Genomic DNA, 22,699 nt, shown 5'->3' with positions numbered 1-22,699 from the left:
CTCTGTATTTAAACTATCCTATAAGTGGCAAAACAATACCAAATCAGAACCCTCAGTCCACCAGCGTTACATACCAGAATATTACAATCTGTTAGTGTATGAGGTTGAGACTGCCACTATTTCGCTCTATGACAATGGAAGATCGAGGTCACATATGTTCGAGTCCCTGAACACAATGAGAAATGTGTCACCACAGATCGATAGCTGGTAGGAGACAAAATGTCTCTCTACTCTGTTTGATCCAGTGCGAGCAGCCCTTTGATAAATAAATTAAGGATGTATATTCGTTTTATTTTCATCTTTATTCCTTGTCGATATTGGTATCATCATCAGCTAGGATAATGGTACTTGTATCTTTTTTTAATGAAATATTTTTTTTAATATGAATCATTAACAATGTTATTTTACGATATTGATGAAAACTTCACCTTAATTACCAGTGAAAGTATAATTATAGCCTTCCTGCAAATTAAAGGCTTGTTTTAACTAATTGCAGACTTGATGCCTCTCTGTAGAATGTATCAGTTTGGAAGATAACATTGTATTCACTTGAGTGCATATGTTCTGTTATGACTAAAAAGTACAGACCGTTTGTTTTCTTTTCAAAATGCAAGTAATTTTGCACAGATTTGCCATTGTAACGCCAAAAGAAGTGATTAAAACTTTATAATTATGCATTCAAGAAATACTAAAACTTTGATTGGTTTCGATGTACATTAGTGCTCACAAATTCAAATTTTTGTGGTAAAATTAAATTAGAATCTGGAAAATAAAATGCTAAGACAATGAAAAGTCGTTTAGACTTAAAGACCTTAAACTGAGAACAGACCAGCGTAAGCATTCTGTATCTTTTACATTCCCCTCCTTCTTTCTTCTCTCCTTGCACTCCCATTTCCTTCCTCTCTTATTTCTCCTCACCTCTGATCTTTCCTTTTTTTGTATCATTTGTTGTTTGTACATCAAGTATACATTTGTTATTTTGTTTGTATCGGATCGGACAATTCAAGTTGGTACAAATTGTGTCCATTTCCCCTCACTGTGTCCAATAAAATATGTTTAAATCAGAAATCAACAGACCCCAGAAGTCAAAATTCAGATTTTGAATAAATTGATTTGCATTCAACAAATATGACTCAAAAGTTCCAAACTGATACATTTGTTATTTGCAAACACACGAGGACAACTATTGTTTTGTTTTTATATATTTTTTTTATAAATTGTTTTATTTACTAGTAATTTGAAATTCTGACTTAAGTCTGCATGTTCTATGTCGGGGGACCTGGCATCTTCCCATGTCAAGTTTTTCTGATCCACTCCACATAGAATAAAAAAAACCTTACCATGTGGAAGATAGGGACCTGGATAAAATAATTCTAATCATATAATTTCACCAAAGACACAAAATACACAGCATAAACATATAGTAATTCTTGTACTGATTGAAACATGATAGTTTGCCTGTTAGACCCTTTCAGCGACATGAACAGATTTTCAGTATACTTAAGTGCCGAAAATCGAAAATTTTGTAAAATATAACATATAAAAACTAGGGCGGGACAACACATAGAGAGAAGCAGGCTTGGAGCCGGTGGATTGGCGGAATCATAAACGTAAGTCATAAATAATTCAAATAGTGAAACGTTGAAAAAAAAGTTATTTCCTGACTAGATTTTACTTTGAATAATATGAATGATACATGTAGTTGATAAGGGCAATTAGTATGAAAGATCGCACATGTACGCTGCACGTTATTATAGTCGTGATATATTATATATATGGTATGTTTTGCCCTTTCATGCTCATATTTATCTCAAGTTGTATCTAAATGAACTGAATAAAGGACAGCCCTGATGACAACGGCTCGACTGAGGTACTTTTTAGAATTTATTCAATTCATACACGTGTCTTTCACTAATTAACAATTTTCAATTGCCAATGAGTACATATCTATCAAAATTATATTCAAAAAATATTTTACAAAGAATATTATCCAAAATCCATTCAAAATGCCCCTAGTTTCAAATGAAGAATTTGTTTTTATTCTCTTTAATTTGTTTAGGCATGCTATTTCAAAAACGAATTGATAAAACCCTTGTAAGATTTTTGCATTTTTTTCCTTCTTTTTTTTTTTTTTCTTTTTCTTTTTCTTTTTTTTTTTTTTTTAGATTTCCTTAAAGTATACATTACTGTTAACTGCAGTGCCATGGAAAACTGTGCTATGTTTTTGTACTTTATTTTCAGATTCTCGAATAAAAGGCATTATTTTTTTTTTTGGGGGGGGGGCTTGTTCGACCATCCTCATTATAAGTAAATTTATTATTTAAAATTCTAGGCTTGATATATTTAGAAATATTGAAGAGTATGGGAAAGATGTGTCACTGTACTTGTACGGTAGTAGGCAATCTACCTATACATATATATTGGCTTTTACATTCGTACAAAAATGACAAAATATAATTGTGTAAGTTTTGCATTTCTGATCGTGATTATAAAGGATTTTTTCTTATAAATAGATTGAATATAATTTTCCTTTCAAAACACATTATTCGTGTTACCCAAAAATATACATTTATTAAGAATTAAAAGACTTTATAATAATCTAAATCAATTTAAGAAAATAAACATTCATAAAAGTATATACTTTGTGAGATGAAAATGGTCCTTTGGATCAAATAAAAACTTTAAGAAAGGGCAAAACACCTTTCTCTAAGACAACCGTATGAAATACTAGATTATGAAAAATATGTAAACACCCCGAAAAATAATGAAAGGGGGATTGTTGTTTAAGATCATGGTCCAATTTATTTAGTATAACTAAAGAGGTTTGTTTTTCCTTCATTACAATTTGTGTAAGACGTCTCCATATCAGTGAAATATTCTGGAGAGGGACGTTAAACAGTATACAATCAATCAATCAATCAATTTGTGTAATATTGCAGGGCTTTGTTGGAGTTACAGGTGTTGATTCTTGAGAACTTGTGAAACAGAACGGACAAATGACGTTATTTTTCTTAAGTTTTCCTTTAGTTATTAATCCAAGATTAAGTTCTCACGTGTCTAATTAAGAGAAATTTTCATCAAAACGTAATCTTCTGAGGAACTTCAACTTATATAACGTATCGGTTTACGTTATATGTATCGACATTTTCTCTCTGTCATAAGAATTTGTCATGGTAACCTTTAATTAACGACGATATCCATTATGTTCAGCATTATCACCTGAAGCTAACATCTGTGATAAAATATTTTTGGAACATTTGACAAAATAATCAGGTTTCTTTCATCTACATAGCATGTAATTATGTTAACATTGCATAAATGACCTATAGTCTGGTTCCGATTTTTAAAAAGAAGGCTAGAAATAACTTCTAACAGCAAATAATTATTATTTGGTCCAGCATAGTTTTTAAACCTATTTCGAGTATGCTGAATCCGAAAAATATGCTGGTCTTCATGAAAATGACGTTAAAGAGGTCAAAATGGTAATTCAAAATGGCGGACATCCAATTTTTCTAATTTTCTCTTAATGTCGTTCAAAATGGAGATGCAATGAGTGAATATCTCTCTGAGTATAATAAAACTATGAAAATCATAATAGGATGCTAATATTATTAGTTAAACTCAAAAAATTTAGTCGTTTCTACACTTAATTTGAATTTTCTCTGATTTTTTGGTCTTTTGTTTCTATATTCTTCTTTGTTCAGGATTTTACATTTGCAAATATCCATACACTGAAGATTTGTATTTTCCCTCTACATCTCACTATTCTACAATTGATTGACAGTGCAGCTGTAAGTTAAAAGTCAAAATGGCGATTCAAAATGGCGGATATTTATCTTTTTCTTCAAATTATTTAATTCTTAATGTCGTTTACATAGGAGAAAGGATTTGTGAATATTTTACTGAGCGTAGTACAACTATGTAAATTGACAATAGAACACTAATTTGATCACTTTGAATCGGAAAATTTAGTCGTTAAATTTGAAATGTGTTAATTAGCACAAAATTGCAATTCAAATGACGTCATATACACACTCGAATTTCGTAAAATACCCAAACTGCTTAATTCTGGTTCGTTTTGCAGAAAATAAATCACAGTTTATTTTATTCATGAAATAATGTTCAAATATGCAATGAAAGTTGGAGGATATTTTTGTTAATGACTTGGGATTTTTATATAACACGGGTTTTTGTTTGATTATTTCTATTGTAAAGATAAATTTTTGACGACAATTCCGAAGACATTTTACTTTTTACCTGTCTCACCATGCTTCTTCATATAAAAAGTTAATAATATCATACAATAATGTTGCTGTTTTAAGGACAATATGAAAATTAAGCTACCCCAAGTCGGCAAGAGCAGTATCCCCCGAGCATTAAGGCGAGTGAACATTCAGTTGTTGGAAATTCTTGATCTATTTTAAGTCCAGTGTAGGAAAAAGAATAAATGTTTATGTTCATGTGGAAGGTCTAGTGCAACATAACTTAGTATGATTTTTAAAATGATTGACCACGATCAATTATAGGGCTAGTAATTGTTACATTATATAAATCTGAATATATTATAATATCCAAATATTAACATATATATTAAGAATTATCAGTATAATATACGTAGACCATAAATTTTCTTGAGAGTCCAGCTCTGATTCTGTGTCCCTACATTTGCATTTTGTTATTGTCAGTCAAAAATTCAACTGCATTCTCAAATATTTCATGCTATGAACGGATAATTTTGCATTGAACAGTGTATTTAAATTTAAAAATTTTGAAATTTACGAAATCTGAAAGAAGAAAATGTTTGTGTTCAATCCCCCCTCGATTCTTGATACAACCTTACACTATCCTAACAAAGAAGTGTGGATCAAGTTGCCTTGTAACGTTCTTGAAGTGTTCAAGAAAATTTTGTTGTCAAGAGAAGTGTTGACTAGATCGAAATCAGGAATGGCTTAGGCTTATTGGTACGATAGCTTGTAAGTGATAGGGATTACGAGGAATCTGCAGGCGCTCTTAAATTGCATAATTTTACAACTTTTCTTACCAAAATATGCACATAAGATGATCAAGTTTGAGAATTTTCTTGCTAAAAGAATGACCTTTCTACCCATAAAGACAACATATCTATACGAGGTCACAAAATAACGAGCTACATGCATGTCTTGAATATCCGAGATTTTTTTTTATACCCCCGCTTGAAAAGCGGGAGGGTATAGAGTAATCAGTATGTCCGTCCGTCCGTCTGTTACGCTTTGGGGTACCCATCTCTTATCCGCAACTCCTCTAATACCACTGAATGAAATTTGATGAAACTTTCACAGAATCTTTATTACATATTGCCATTATGACCAGCTATTTTACTTTTTGATCCGACACGAAGGGGGGAATTTGGAAACTCTTAAATCAGGTTTGTTTTAACTATTTCCAGAAAAAAAATGAATCTTTTCAAGTATTTTTTGTTCATATATTATGGACTAATCAATATACTATATATATATTTAAAAAAAAACAAACTGTAATTTATTTTCTGCAAAACGAACTAGAATTAAACAGTTTCTACGAAATTCAAGTGTATCAGACGTCATTTTGAATCGCCATTTTGAGCTAATTTACACATTTCAAATATAAACGACTAAATTTTCCGATTTAAAGTGATTAAACTAGTGTTCTGTTGGTATTTTACATAGTTGTACTACGCTCAGTAAGATATTTACAAATCCATTCTCCTATGAAAACGATATTAAGAATTAAATAATTTGGAGAAAAAGATGAATATCCGCAATTTTGAATCGCCATTTTGACTTTTAACTTACATCTGCGCCATCATTCAGTTGTAGAATAGCGAGATGCAGAGGAAAAAATACAAATCTGCAGTGTATGGATATTTGCAAATGTAAAATCCTGAACAAAGCGGAATATACAACAATAGAACAAAAAATTAGAGAAAAATCGAATTAAGTGTAGAGACGACTAATTTTTTAGAGTTAAACTAATAATGTTGGCATTTTCTTATAATTTTTATACTTGTATTACACTCAATGAGATATTCACACATTATTTCTCCTTTTTGATTGATATTAAGAGAAAATTAGAAAAATTTGACGTCCGCCATTTTGAGTCGACATATTGACCTCTTTAATGTCATTTTCATGAAGGCCAGCATATTTTTTTGGATTTAGCATACTCGAAATAGGTTAAAAAACTATGCTGGACCAAATAATAATTATTTGCCGTTAGAAGTATTTTTTTTTCTATAAATCGGACCAGACTACTAACAATATTCAATGTACATCAGATTATAAAAGATTGCTAATCATTCCGAACTTCACAAGATTGTCGGCATTCTATTCTTGAAATTTAAGAAAAGAAAATTGATCCCTCGTAAAAAAACATATTTTTAAATCTCGGTTACCATGTTCTAGGTGCTTAGTAATTGGTATAAAAGCTTAAAGCCTCCAAGCGTATTGCAGTAACCATGGTTATTTTGATGTTTATAAAAACGTTTCCAGCATATATATTGTAGTTTTCGGAAATGAATCCAATATTTACCTTGACAGAACAAACGTATTGATGTCTGCATTGTTAGAATTCTATTACCGAACATTTTTACTTAATTAATGAAAAAACCGACGACAGTTTTTCTGGGTCATGGTAACTGATGAAAACATGACAGGGACCATTATATCCCTAATAATGACTCCCGCATACTACAGCGAAATATGGTGTCTTCATTGTACATTAGCTAATGTCAAATATTGAAATAAGACGGGGCCATTGTAATTACCAGGTAATGTGGTTGTTATTTTAATCGATGATAATTTGTTTATCATCAGCAATCGCCAATCTGAATGTTCATCGATTTTCTGGCCTTCATTCTGTCTCTGGATAATGGCTAACCACTCGCGGGACCCCAGCAGATTGCCAACAAATTACATTTATTTACTTATTTTTGCAATGAAAGTGAATCTATGGCAATCGGTATTGTCCATCACACATCTGTCATAGTTGTGTGAACTACAAAAATACCTTTTTTTCTCTTTTTAATATTAGATGTTTCCCATCTGTTACACTATAGTGCTTATTGCCCAAAATAATGCATGTTTAACCACGTTTCATTCACAGGAAAACAACGTGTGGGTCAAAATGACATTCGTAAATAAATCCGATTGATTAAAGAAAACTTGTTTCTGATCATTTGTCAATAACCAACCCCCAACCCCCCATAAAAAACAAGTACATGTAATCACATCTCCCTCTCTCTCTATTTATATTTTCCGCGCATATAATAATGTTCAGTATATGTATTAGGAACGTAGATTTCTGAAGTTATTTAGTCCTAAGCAAGATTCAGATGTAAACTTATTTACTTTTAAGGTGGAAATTTTTTATTTTCTCAATGAAAATTTTCAATTACTGCATGTATAAGAGTGGGTTTCCTTCGTTAAAAATGGAACATGAATATTTATAAAAATCATTATAAAAAAGATTAAACTATTTTGAGCAATGATTTTTTTAAAACTTCCTTCTGCCCCTTACTAATTAAACACGTTTTAAGTGTTTCCATTTTAGTCTTGCATGAAAGAAAAAAAAAACCCCAACTTCTTGAAAATGAAATTCAATTTAAATGATTCTTTCAAAATATTCATCAATATTTATAAATATGGCAAGTACAAATTAATGCAAGTAAAAGGGGAAGAGGATCTGTAGAAGAAATAAACATTGATTTCCTTTTTTTATTTTGCTTCCTTTTCAATTGATGATTAACATATAACACTTGATAATTTTGTGAATTTATATGATGTTCCTTATATAAATTGTCATGCATTTATTTATGGAAATACATAAAAATTGCTTTTTCCTTATTTTTCTTAGAAGTTTTAAATGAATATTCCATCAAGAAACTAGAAATTTATTAAGTGAATTTTTTGAAAGGAAAATATTTAACATACTTGTTGATATTAGCAAAAATTCTGCTTTTCTTTTTAAAAAAACATCCTTTAAAAATACGAAAAATTGAGAAAATTGTACAAAAATGCACTTTAACTTGACCATGCACGATAAACCACTTTCATTAATTATTTTATTCTAACCATATACTAGTACATGTATGTTAAGAATGATATTCATTCCAAATACAAATTGTAGGTACTTGCATTGCATGTATGAGTTGTCTAACTTTGAACAAGATCTGAGACCATAAAACAAGGCAATGACAAGAAGTTTCAAATGTACGATTCTATATATACATTGATGAACTCATTATAGTTTCCAATGACACGACAAGACGATTTTATATTTAAAAATAAATAGTACTTAGCCTGGGAAAAAGCTCATCAAAAGATTTATCACATTGAAAAAGAATTTATAGGACTTGAAAAAAAAATGACGCCTCATATACATTGAGAAAATGTAATATACATGTTTCATGTTTTTTCTTAGGGATGTAACCAAAAGTGCTGTAATTTCCTTTAAAGAGGCTGGGGGTGGCAGCCATTTTCATGAAAAAGAAGAGCTTATAAAGATATACAAAAATGATCAAATTTTAAAAAAAAATGTATGAATTTTTTCTTTGCCATAAATAGTTGACAGCTTGGCAGACACTTTTAATGTTTTAATATAAAATTTTGATTATCCTTATCTATTGAAAAAAAAATTTTTTGATTAAAAATAATTTCTATATATTTGTTTATTATAGGTCATTGTGCACACAAAGCATTTAATGTACATTATTTATAAGAATAACCACTTTGCACTCTGTCCATAGGATCTATATGTAATTTAGTATATACACAGACAGAGAATTCTTAATTGCCTTTATGGACCTAAAGCTTTTTCATTTTTTTAAACAAACTAACCTGAGATCTATTTATCTTTAATTTTTAGCCTATATCATCTTTTTAAATTTACTTTTTAAAAAGTTTTGCGAGCTCCAAAAATATAAAAAGGCTGTTTTGTAAAAATTTTCTGGTCATAATAAAGTATGTTTTTTTGCAAAAATGTAACTCTAAATAATTTAAGAAAAAATAGCATATAAACATATAAGATTTTGAAAATATTTTTATTTTGAGCTTTACCATGTTTTCAAATAGAAATTTCAAATATTTTCTTGACAAATGAATATTTATGATTTTCTTAAGTTTTAACAATAATTGGATGTGATTTGGTACATAGCTAAATAAAATATGATGTTACACTTCTATATGTTGAATTTTTGCTGTTGCATTTTTAAATATACTCCGAGTGTTGCATGAAAATTAACCTGCAAAGATATGTTTTTTATGGATGTTTTAGTTAGATTATGACTTATTCAACATTTTCAAATCAAAAAATAAAGAGTTTGACAGAAAATTCTGAAAGTATGGACCAACCTTAAGATACCATATCTAAAAAAATAAGTTAAATCTGCTGGTTAATTTGTTGACCCCCCAGCCTCCTTAAAGCTATTTATCTCTATCCTTAGTCTATATCGTCATCATAAATATTATTTTGACACCAATTGTTTCTCTGGAATCCACCATGTTTCCTCTTGAACTCTCTTCCCTTTTCTGCTTGTCCAAGTTGAGTCCACATCTTCTCCACGAAAGAGACCATTTTTGGCATTCGTTCAGCTAGGGCTTCAATATCAGACATATACTGATGCATCAATTCTTGTTGTTGTGAAGCAACGCAACAGGTACTCAGCTTTTGGTAGCAGCTAGCAAGTGAGTTGTTTAAGGAGGTTGTAAGTTTGTAATTCTTCTTGCCTATTTCGAGTTTTAAGGTAGCGTCTTCTACCTGGCTAACGTCCAGAATATCCTCCTGTAGCGCTTTCTTTAAAAGGGAAATTGCTGTTTTTATAAACACCAACGATTCTTCGTCTCTTTTCAAGAAATTGCAGGTTGTCGCAATATCTTCCAGTAATTTCCCTTCGTAGACTTTGTGACCTACTGAATGTATGGGAATTGGCATGTCGCAAAATTCGGACTTTAATTCTTCCTCAAGAAGACTCTTAATGAAAACCGTATTCTCTGTTATGCCCATACTGCTCAGCTTCGTATCATATAAGTCGTCAAACATTCTGCATAATTTATACCTTTCAACCTCCGGCCAGCTTTCGAGAGCTTTTGAGACAAAAGTCTGTAAATTAGAAGTATCTGAAGTGCTGATGGGCTGAACCATGTGCTGATGCACTAGATATGCTTGATAGATCAAATCTAATGCTCTATTGAAATTATAATGATCTCTACAGTTTGAAGTCCACATCTGAACAACATCCAAGAATACATACTCTACCGTCCAGGATATATCACGACTTAATCTGTACCTTTCGAAATCGTCTAAGACTTTTGAAAGACCAGTTCCGATAATGCCATATTTTTCAAAGCAAAATTCCAAAACTTCAATTGGAAAGTGCTTAATTGTATCAACTTGAAGCTTAAGTTCTTTAACGGATTCTTCAGGAACGTGGTCTATCATGTTGTTTTCGGAGATGAAATAGTGTGGAAGGTTTGCTTTGCCTAAGAAAGTAGACAGGAGATGTAACAAGTAAAGTAAGCAACCGCCGGTATTGTTATCCCAGCTTGGGAGTGGGATACTTTCCATAGCATGCAGAAACACAGTTTTAATGTGCGAAGGAGAGAGACGAAATTTACAATGCTTCGTCTGAAAATCAACCAGAACTTTAAAAATATTGTAATTCTGTTTTTGACATGTGGTTAATACATTGAGGAAAATTTCCTTCTCTGCTTTAGAGAAAATGATTTGCCACTCCACAGTTGGTTCCTGACTAGACTTGTGGGGACGGTGAATGAAGATTACCCCGGCTTTTTGGATTTTTTCTCTCAATTCATCTGAAGGCCACATAGAGGGTCGAGAGCGAGTAGCCCAATCAGTTCTGGAAGGAACCCATTCGTCGCTTTGAAAACCATGGTATTCACGCAGATCTTCTGAATCATTTGGATCACTTTCTTGTATAAAACAGTCGTTATCCATGTAAAAAAGCTGACTGCCCCAGAGTTCATGATTTTCGGCACTTGGACGAAGTCTGCAGTAGCCTGGATGTGTTTCGCTTTCATCTACAAATATTTCATTTTCTTTCGTCTCTCCATTATTCGTAAACTTCACAGTAATGTCCTTACGACAGAAAATTTTTATTGGCTCACAAGGAAACCTGGTTGATGTTTTTGAAACTCCATTTTCGGAGCGGTCTGGTAGGTACGCGTTGGTAGCATCACAAGAACTCCCGGCGTATTCAACAACGCAGTTATCAGGAACAGGTTTAGATGTTCCAGGAAAGGCTATATTAACTGGAAGTTGAATTGTGTCCTTCATCCAGAATTGCAAAATAAATGACAGATGAGGAAGGGGTACTCCACATTCAGGATCGATGTATAAGGGGTCAACCACTAGACGATAACGATTATCTAAAAAAAAACATAGACAAATACCGTTTGAAAAATGAGTATCAATAATACAATTTAAACCTTACAGTGCTAAAAAAAAATATTTTTAAGTAATAAACTATTCATTTTTCCCGAGAAACATAACATTAAATAACAGAATAAAAATATATTATAAGTTTATGAAATTGTTAACCGTCTTTTTTGTGCGTGATCCATCCATTGTAATTAAAACCAATTGGAAGCTCCTGAACAAGGGTCTGTATGCTCGACAGTTTTTCATTTAAAAATTTTTCCTCATCTTCAGATATTTCTTCATTGGTAGATGCACGTGGAAGATTAATATGGGGCTGGGCTGCAGGTGGGTCTGTCTCATTGTCACTGATATCTCCCTCGCCGTTGGAACTTAAGATGGACTGCATTTTTTCGTCATGCATTATCCAATTTTTGTAGCATGTGATCTTTCTTTTCAGTTCAATGATGTCTAGCTTTGCCTCGATGTATTTCGTAAGTATTTGATGTTGGCTCCACATCGTACGGTAAAGTTGAGCTTCTAGATTTTTGGAAAGTTTAGTTTATTAGTTTTGTAATTTGAGGGAAATTTTGCACATCGATTGAATGAAAGTCACCATAAATGCATGTGTGTCATTTTAGGATGAAAAGTTATAAGTATTTAGGCTTTTGAAGAAAATTGCACGGTTCTTATACTGGTCAATAAAATCCTTCTATAATCTTCATTTCAAAATAAGCCATATATAAATACGTTGCCTATCATTGCAAAGTACAATTATCATTCTAATTTCAAATCATACTAATAAATGTTGGAATACCGGTATAAAGCTAGATTAAAAGTAATTCGATTTCTATAGATATGTAAAACTTTTTAAAATAAATTAAATAATAAATCATAGATTTACTCATATTTTGTATAAACAATATGCATGTTATAAGACATATACTTACGAATAGGCCATTTTCTCTCCCACGTTTTAGGTCTTAGACTAAGATAATGATATTCACCAATATGACCAAGGAACAATTGGGTATCACTCGAGTTTCCCGGAACTTTTGGTACTATTTCGGTTCGACGAATTTCTTTCCCAATATTGAAAACAATGATGGTTTTTCTAAATGCTTCAGATATGGCAGTAAGAGTTAAATGATCCCCCCAGGACGAATTTCTTTGCATTCTATACAGGTATTGTTCCCAGGTCTCTTTGGTCGAGAGGAAGTCCCTAAGGTGACCACCGTCCTCCTGTTCTGGATTTTGTCGAAGGTACCTTAGAAATAATAGCAGTTTTTGTATTTCTTCAAATGATATATACATGTACATCTGAGTGATTTAATTTTTAAAATTCAGTAATGTGTAACTATTTATATTATTCAACATAATGAAGAAATAAACTATCATCTATATAATTAAGTAATTATACAAAATTAATGTATCATTCTACGTACATAAAGTTATGGATAGAACACATTTGATCAGGAAAGCTGTAAGCACAATAAATCACTTATTCTTTATTGTTTAAAGTAAGCGTACTCAACAGCCTTCAGACGAAGAGATTTTGCAGTATGTCCAAATTCGGCATTGATTCTCATCTGGTCTTCAACAGCGCGAAACATACAGTTGCCGTCTGCTTCCACGTCATGGAGCTCCAGATCATTAGCTTCAGCGAAATCCTCCATAGCTTTGGTATAGTACGTAAAGTACGTTGTTGCAGGTGAGTATTCAAAAAGGCTGTTAAATTTATTATAGTCATAGTACGAATTGCCTGCAAAAAACCCTCTCATTATACATGTAGTTCATGAGCAACGATACAACTTTTAACACATTCCGGTCATTTGTTGACAATTGATAAAAACTGCTACGGAAACTTTAAATTACACAAAACTAAAATGCAGGTGTTTTGTATATGTAATCATTTACATGACACGTACATGACATTGCATCACCTTTTTTGTATTATAGCTCAATACTGTAATCATCTATTTAAAAAAATGAATGAGATTTGTAAAACAACGAAAATTATGCAATCTCTCTCTGTTAAAAAATTATAATGGCAATATACTAGTTCCTACCCCAACTATTTCCAGCTTTTTTCGACCCATATGTTTTAAAGCAATTTGATCTGTCCGGCGTTTTACTTGTCACCGAATTATCGGGAAAGTTCCAATAGTTATCACCATCTTGTGTTCCTTGATTTCGCCGGGCTGCAAATATTTTTTTGTTGCTGTGGTTGGTACTTTTAGTCGACAACAAACTGGATTAATAAAATATTTTTGATAAATGGCAGTGTGAATACTTCTCAGGGAATTCAGTTCCTTTTTTATATCAATCATATCAAAATCTTAATATTATTAACGTGATGTGTATTCTCAGTCCCACTGGAATATGATGATGCAGGAAGGAAATTAATATATTTATTGCAGGTAGAGTATAACAGAGAGAGAGAGAGAGAGAGAGAGAGAGAGAGAGAGAGAGAGAGGGGGGGGGAGAGTTAATTTTCACAAACCTCTGGGTTTCTTCCTTTTCTTTTTCTTGCATGTCCTTTTCAGTACGACTTGAGGACGACGGAGTTCTATGAAGTTCTTCACGTACATTCTGTTCGTTTTTAGTCGGTGGAATTTTCTCTGGGTCTTTATCACAGATCTCTTCTGACGATTCAGCTTTCATTGTTGTGGAACCTTGGACACCATTCGAGGTACTGTCAGGTTCTGACTCTCCTGAATGTTTGCCAGAAATGTCAATGCTAAAAGATATATTCGATTCAAAATCTGATCCTTTATTTCTATTTATGTCTAAATTCTTTCCTGTTTGGCTTACAATATTTTGAGTCCCTGATTCTGTTAGAGTTCCGTCTGTTGTCGAACTCCTAAAGTTTAATTTTAGATCAGAACACGAGGAAGAGTTTTCAAAATCCCCATATGTTTTGCAGCTAAACCTAGTCTGGGGATGTGTATATTTTATATCATCTCCCCCAGAAACTTCCGCGACTTTAAGTTCCTCGTAACTAGATTCAGTTGTAGTATTTCCTTGTTCTGAAAAACTAAACTTAAAACTACCCTGTATTTCTAAATCTTGCATATCCTGTTTCTCGTTATTTAATTCAAAGTCGTTAAACTCCAGTTTCTCTTTAACGTTATGTTCATTCTCTTCCTCTCTCCAAACCTTTGAATGATCTTTCATAATGGCACTGTCAAAACCAAGATCAAAATCATCTTCAAAGAAAGTAAAATTATTTTCTATTTCTTCTTCCTTTTCACTTGGGCTTTCTTTGATTCCATGCTCAGTTTTCCATATTCCAGTAAATGTACAATGAGATTGGTTCCTTTTCTTTTCTATCATTTGCACTACTGAGTTGAAGTGACAAGTCGGCATCTCAGGCAGAGACGCTGGGAGGGAACTGTAACCATGTGTAAATTCATTGTTTTCTGTTGAGTCCATCATGCTGTGTATCATATGACGTCAACTTTACGGTTGTCCGAATAAAATTTATTATGGCGATATCATGATAATGAATGGATTGTTCTGAAATTTGTGGAAATTCTTGCATTCAAACAAATGCTATTATAAGTATTTTCTGAACACCTGACTTAGTTATTATTCTGAAAATGATTAACAAGTTTTACATGGTCAAAACTAACAACAATGTTTGTAAATTGGTATAAATTTTATAGAAAGGCTCTGTGTTTTTATAGTTTTTATATATATTTATAAATATATTTTAAGTTAAAAAAACAATAGGTATCCAGGCATTCAGAGACATTGACTGTCATGATTTATATACATGTACTAATTTGGTAGACTATGTCTCTAATTTCCGTCAGTTATTATGTAATATTATACTTTCATGTAAATTACTTGAATCTGATTCGTCGAGAAACATTTGATAAAAACACTACTACCCGCTGAATAATGAAGCCACGCCCTCCTGCGTAGCAACAGTCAACATTGCTTGACGACGGGTGGTATTACAAAAAATAGCGACTGCGCGGAATTTATGCGCGCACGGTTCACTGTAATATGTATGTGTATAGAACATTCAGTATAATATAATAAATATAGCATGTAGTTGAGTGTAACATAAAATGTAGCCATTGTCAACCTGGCTGCGCCTCGGTTGACAATGGTTTTCTTGGGGTGAAAATTTTCAATGTTACACTCAACTACATGCAATATTTATATAATACACAGTGTAAAATGCTTTTTCTATCATTGGAAGACATCACGAATCACTTCTAATTTCATATCATGCTAATTAGCATTGGCACATGTATCTAAGGCTCAATTCAAGAAAATCTTGTATTTATACTTTTCCTTTTATAGGGTAAAATTATCACCTTTTTAAAAGACCTTTTCTAAGACTTCCAAAAATCTTGAATCATATCAAGATGAATAAAATGAAAATTGTTGCATGAAATAAAAATTATTTTAAAGCTTCATAAAGATGCATTTAAAATTAAATTTTAGAGTTATCATTCCTGACTGAGGATGAGATATCCTTAACTATTAACCTTAATTCCTATAACTATAGTTTTTGTAAAACTGAAAGCACCCCCCCCCATCTCCCACTGACATATGAACGACTTTTGTTTTTAACTTTTAAAGCAAGTAAAATTATGCTTTTAAGTCTAACCATATACAAATGAAAGGAAAACAGTCATTTTTGAATATTTTCTTTCATCTTCAAAAAGTATAAAATTGATATGCATGTATATTTGAGAGAGAAAGATAGAGAGATATCTTGGAATTCTTTTCATAAAGAATATTTCTTATCAAGTAGATGCATCTATAGGTGAAAATTCAAAAGTCAATACGAGCAAAAATAATGAAACATAGATTGTTTAAAAGAAAATCCAGAACTTTTTATGCATCGTCTGACATAATTTTACGTTAAAAGTTCTGCATTTTTTAGTCTACTTAGTTAAGCCTTTTAAGTTTTATAAATAAAATGTGTTCATTTACAGCAAACCTAGTTAGATATGAACACTGACAACAGTCAAAAACTGTCCCTAACGGTCGGAAATCAGTTGTTTTTTTTTAAATATTAATCTACTTTCACTTTACTCAAAAGTGATAGAAAGGTATAAAGGCAATGTAATTAGTGCTAAATAGAAAAAAAAATCATTACTGAATAAGTTTATGGATACTTACAACATAATAATCGATGCTGTTGATTCATTTTTAAGTCTTTTTTGTAGAGTCCCAGCTTTCTTTTTATGTGATGTTGTTGTTTTGAGTTGGGGATTTTTCTAGCTATTTATAGTACACCCATGCCAGACAAATGTAATTTCCGTTTTGAAATAAATATAGACATGCCCTTACTGTATAATATCACATATATAACTTATTTCCATAAAATCTTCAATGATCGAATTATATGAACTATAACTTTACATACTAATTTTCATATCTATACTGCCTTTTGATGGAAAAATTAATTCAGATATATAGTATGCATTTTAAAATATTAAGGGAAACACAACTTTTGCCATTATGATAGAGTTTTCTCTTTCGCTAGATGGCAAGAATGTCGACAATGGTGCCAAATAGTTTCGTCTCGGCTTTATATTTTCATTTTATCCACACATATTATCTTAAATTGTTTAAAAATTCGTTTAAAAAGGCCAGGAACCTACTGTATGTGTATATAATTTGGCGTATTCAAAATTTAGCGCAATCAATGGATATGGAATTGTTAGCGTAATCATGAATTAGCACTACATATGTTTGTATCGTATATTCTACTTAAATAGATTATTTCTTGGCGGTATTAACGAATTAGCGTATCCTTGTCTGCACCAAAGCCGCTATTTTACGTACACATACATGGACGATGTTATGAAGGTATTTATTCCTTGTTAAGCGGATCTTATTTGAAATGTGTGTTAAAAAGAAACGTCATTACAACGTCGATTCTGTCTACTGCGATAGACGAGACCCAGCAACAATTGAAAAAGTACTGCATATAACTGAATGAAAATTTATTTACAAATTTAACATTAATGATATTGACAAAATTTATACTTATTTATCTTTAAGGAATGTTTGGGAAGACAAAGTCTAATAAAAATAATGATATGAAGCCGAAAACATTAAATTAGGAAATTCAAGAAATATGGTTCCATGAAATAGAGGTAGATAACTCAATATGGAATGTATTTTCTAAATTTCAAGTTTAAGAAGATTGATTGATTGATTGTATATTGTTTAAAGTCCCTCTCCAGAATATTTCACTGATATGGAGACGTCACCATTGCCGGTGAAGGGCTGCAAATTTAGGCCTATGCTCGGCACTTAGGGCCTTTGAGCAGGGAGGGATCTTTATCGTGCCACACCTGCTGTGACACGGGGCCTTGGTTTATACGGTCTCATCCGAAGGACCGCCCCATTCAGTCGCCTTTTACGACAAGCAAGGGGTATTGAAGACCTATTCTAACCCGGATCCCCACGGGGTCAAGTTTAAGAAGAACTCCAAGTTTAAGAAGAAGGTTGGAGTAATCACTTCTTATATCTTTCCACCGCTTTGGCACTGTTTATAGATTTGCATTATAATTATTTGCAATAATTGTATTTTTATAGAATGAATTAATTTGGGGTTTAGAATTAAGCCACTGAACAAAATGTACAAATGCTTTAATATTGAGCTTATCTTTAATAGACATATCTTATTTATTAAACAATTAAACATGGTATTAACATCTCCCACCTGGGAAAAAATGTTTAAAGACAAAATATTCCCGACAACTTGATGAACAAAATTATTGAATCAGGTATTAAAATGGTTTAGGTTGTGGATATCGGCTTTGATTGCCCAGGTGGTTGAGCCAACTGACTAGTAACTCAAAGGTCCCTATGGGTTCGATTTCCAGTCCTGTTGTACATTTTCCTACATGTATTTCTTGCTACATAATTTGGTATTGTTGACGAGATGACCCTTGGATTCGAGAGTCTTCTGAGGGCAATAAGAACGTGGATTGCGTCTTAAAGAGGGGTGAATGCAGTGGAAAATTTCAAACTAAGCCAATAACATAACTTATGACAACTCTACCTTTGCTGAATACGAATTTGAATTAATCCAATAGAAAAAGATCAATAACACTTCTCGCCTTGTAAATTCGGCTTTTAGATTTCATTCTCTCTTAAATATCACAAAAATTGAATTTAATTAAGAAATACATGGTCTCTAGGTGTAATAAATGGCACGTACGAATTAAAGATAGAGCAGGAAAACTGTATATGAAGTGTAATCAGCACATGTTTAGATTTTTAAGGCTTACATATTACAAAAGCTTTTCAAACCATGTGTTACAGCACTCTATGAACAGTGTAGCAACTTTGTCTGAATACTGTGAAACTTCAAATTTTGGAGGTGTTAGATTGGCATACCTCCTTTCACTTTCACGAAAAAATTACCCTCAACCTTAAGGGAAAGTAGGGAGATGCCTTAAAAGAGTAAATGTGTATTAAAACTATAATAAAAAAAAATCAAAATAGAAATATTAGATAGAAAAACAAGGGCTAGTACTCTCAGTTCTTGGTCAGTGATAAGAATTATTTTACCAAATTCGAATATACTTGGTTAAACTTTACGAAAACAATCACTATAGATCGAGCCCATGTTTACAGGCACAAGTGTTTGTGTGAATTTATAAGTAGAATACTGCCACATTAAGTATTTAGAAATTTATACAAGTTCAAATTGTTGAATATTCAATGAAATTTTTCAAATATACATGTACAAAAATTACATCTTTCAGCAATACAATGAATGCATGTCTTTTAAACCTCTTGGATATGCATGTTCGGAGGAAACAAGTCAGACCTACATGTTACAATAAAAACATTGGTACAATTCATTCAAGACATAAGCACAATTAAGGTAACATGTTTTAGTTTTTTTTTTCCATTTTGAAAATAAGTTAAGAATTAACTACTTGTCAGCAGTCTTGATCATTATACACTTTACATATAAAACAATGATTTTAGACTTGAATCTCTAGAACCTGTAAAATGAAATGATGGATGAATTCTTCTAGGGAATGCATGTACTGACGCCAATAGTTCGTCTGATCCCTCTACGGAGTGCTGGTAGTTTTCTAAATCCGACAAATGTTCATCAAAGGAACGTATACTTCCAAGTCCATAACATGCTTCTAACAAATGCCAATATTCTTCATAAAGGAGAGTAATCAGACTTGTTCTCTGTTGCCAAACTTCTGATTGAAGACTTTTGTCCTCTATTTCACTAACGTCAAACTCGTTTTGCTCTTTCAGTAGGAATTTAATGTATTTTATAGTTGTCTGAAGTAGAACCTCTGCCATTACACATTTTCCACCCATATAATATTCATATGCCTTTGAATCTAGCCAAGCTATTATCAACGTCTGAACCTTAGATTGCGTTTCTGGGATTTCAAAATCTCTTATTCGTTCATCCACACTGAATGGCAATACTTCACTAATATTAATTGTTTGACGATTCTTTGACTTCTGGTTATTGTTTGTAACATTTCTACCGCATTTCTTGTTGTGCAGTTTAACGAGAGCTTCACGACAAGCACTAGTTTTAACATATTTCAGTGAGTCCTGAAATACTTGGTCGAATGAAGGGGTCTTTGATAGTGGCGATTGTTTAAGATCTTCGTACGCTTCGCATATTAATTCATATGCTTGGTCGTAAAATCCAAAATTAACTATACTCGTTGCCATCTTCATAGATGCTGGAAGGAAAACATTAAGCCATGCATGACGTATATCTCGAGTCTCTGAAAACTGTTTGCAGTCTTTCAAAACCGCCAAACTCGGCGTGAAGACATTTTTCCAACCATGCCTTTTGTACATGTTTCCCAGGCAGTGAATTGGTAAAACACGAAATGCCTCTATATACGTGGCTATTGTTTGAATCTCTTTTTCAGAATAACAATCAATAAGGTTATTTTCAGGTATGAAGTAGTGTGGTATGTTTCGTTTCTTCAAACAATCTAAAAGATAGCCAAAAATATACAGCAAACACCCCCCGATATTTTGTTCCCATACCTTTCTTTCAATGTTTTCACAGGCATAAAAGAAAACATTTTTCAAATGCTTATGCTTGAGTGTTTTTTCAAGATGGCGAGTAAGGTACTCTGCAGTTACTTTGAACATTTTAAATACACTCTTTTGTTTTTGACATAGTGCTTTCTTCAAGAGAACTTGTTCTGCATTTGAAAACACAAATTTCCACTCAACCTCTGGAAGTACGCTATTTGGGTGAGCTCTTTGTACAAGTATGCAACCACCTGACATTATTTCTTCAATTATATCTTCAGATGGCCATTTGCATTTCCGTTGTTTAGAGTGCCATGGTCGAGCTGACTTAGGAAAGCGATTACAGTGATAACCATATCCCAGTTTTTTACTTTGAAAGGTATTTAGCTTATTCTGTACCGCAGACGGTATAGACGTCTTTTGAAGATACACTTCTGAATTTCTGCGATAAAGTAAGCCAGCCCAGACCATGTTTTCTGGGAATGCAGGAGTTAATCTACAATACCCTGGATGAGTATCCGCACAATCCGCTAACAATGTCAGTAGTGTTCTATCTGTATTAGCATCAACAAGATAAACAACGTTTACCAGCATGTCGCACATTGTAGTGGTTGGGATATTTATGAATTTAACATCCTCGTAGTACTGCATTTTCTTTTCCTTGGTAACGTCTTTCATGCAAATGTTCACATCCTCAACCGAAGCACCATTCATCTGAATATGAAACCCAGGGATATTTTCTTCCGGAGGAAATTCCGGCTTATAAACATGTACCACGGACGTTAATGGTTGTATTTTTAATAAGAAATTTATCACGTAAGAAAAATGCGGTAATGGGAGTCCAGTTAAAGAATCAACTCCATGACAGTCCATAAGCAGCGAGTCAAGTGATTCTGAAATTCATAAATTGGAATTAATTGAATACAAATGCAAAACCTATATAAGGATTTAAGCCAAGTTCAACAGTGATGGAAATTATATTTTTTAAATACCACTATTCTCCTGAAGTTGGAGGTGGGCTAGGCCATATCTAACAAACGTTCTATTTTGTTCAGGCAGTATATCGATAGGCTTAGAGGGTGAGATTGATAATTGATCTGAAGCCTCCGCTTCGTGTGGAATCTTCAACTCTGCACCCATTAAAAAATCTTCTTTCCCCATGTTCTCAATCTTTTCACGAATATCTTTTTTGCTCGTGGATGGTGATGTCATTTTTCTGAATACTTGATACCTTCTTATCAAAGACTCTGTACAAAGATATTCCAGAAATATTTTTTAACTTAAATTTATTACGACTCACTTTTAAGCATAAGAAATATGTATATCTCTATTCTACTCACTGAAAGGCCAGTAAATCTCCCAGTCGCGCTCACGTAAACTCAAGTAGTGGAATTCCCCAATGTGTCCTAGATATATTGTAAGTCTTTGACGTTTCGTAATTGGAGTACCTTCTGGTAGGATTTCTGTCCTTCGAATATCGTCTTTGAAGACATTAAAAACAACCACTATCAAGTTTAGTGCATCAGCTATGGCTTTCAGTATCATGTGATCACCCCACTGCGAATTCAGTTCCATCCTTAATAGATACTGTTCCCATGTCTCCGTTAATAGAAATGCCTCTAACTTACTCCCATCACTCTGACAAGGATTTTGTCGTAAATATCTACAGTATAATCATTGATACGATATTAACACAATGAAGATTTAATCTCAATATCCTGCTTTTAAATTTTAGTAATACTAAAAATTAAATTTTATGATGTTTAGTGACAAATCTTGTCTGCACCTGTTAATTACCGAAAACACGTATAACTGGTAAAAAAAACAATCCAATCCAAATCGTTGTCGTTTTTAACAAACATACACTTTTAAAGTACGTCTCCAGTTATATTAGAAAATACGTAATTTATAATGTACTGCTCACCTTACTGCCTTTAACCGCAAAGACTGAGGAGTATATCCTAAGTCACCGTTCACATTTAGCTGATCCACAACTGCCCTGAACATGCAGTTCCCATCAGGTATAACATCCTCTAGTTCAAACCCGTTATCAGTAGCAAACTTTCGAATAGACTCCATATATGTTGGCATGTTTGCATACTGGCCGATTCCTCTGCCTACGAAAAATTCAATAGTAATACGATTATTTTATTTTGTATATATAAACGTATATATATGTATTTTATATATATCGTCTTAAGTTATTGTTTTACAGTATTTTGCTGTCTTAACCTTTCCTCTTTTTAATGTGTGCATGATATTTGTTTTAAGTACTTGTTGTTTACTTATG

The 22,699-nt window shown here is 32.5% G+C and overlaps 1 protein-coding gene across 1 annotated transcript; it reads right to left on the bottom strand.

Annotated features, from left to right (window-relative positions):
* Positions 1-9,428: 9,428 nt before the first annotated feature.
* LOC134274844 (uncharacterized) lies at positions 9,429-22,526 on the bottom strand (the record flags this gene model as incomplete). The annotated part of the gene is made up of 10 exons (XM_062757086.1): positions 9,429-11,399; positions 11,572-11,928; positions 12,339-12,655; positions 12,919-13,150; positions 13,458-13,639; positions 13,892-14,835; positions 19,348-21,302; positions 21,402-21,656; positions 21,750-22,072; positions 22,334-22,526. Coding segments are annotated over 10 exons (6,704 nt in total), but the record flags the coding sequence as incomplete, so codon positions are not given.
* Positions 22,527-22,699: the final 173 nt, after the last annotated feature.

Source organism: Saccostrea cucullata, unplaced genomic scaffold, assembly GCF_032062105.1.
Source record: "Saccostrea cucullata isolate Sc308-1 unplaced genomic scaffold, CSIRO_AGI_Scuc_v1 ctg123, whole genome shotgun sequence".
Taxonomy (NCBI): Eukaryota; Metazoa; Mollusca; class Bivalvia; order Ostreida; family Ostreidae; genus Saccostrea; species Saccostrea cuccullata.
The sequence above is the reverse complement of the archived record's forward strand: the minus strand, read 5'-3'. Positions and strand labels throughout refer to the sequence as shown.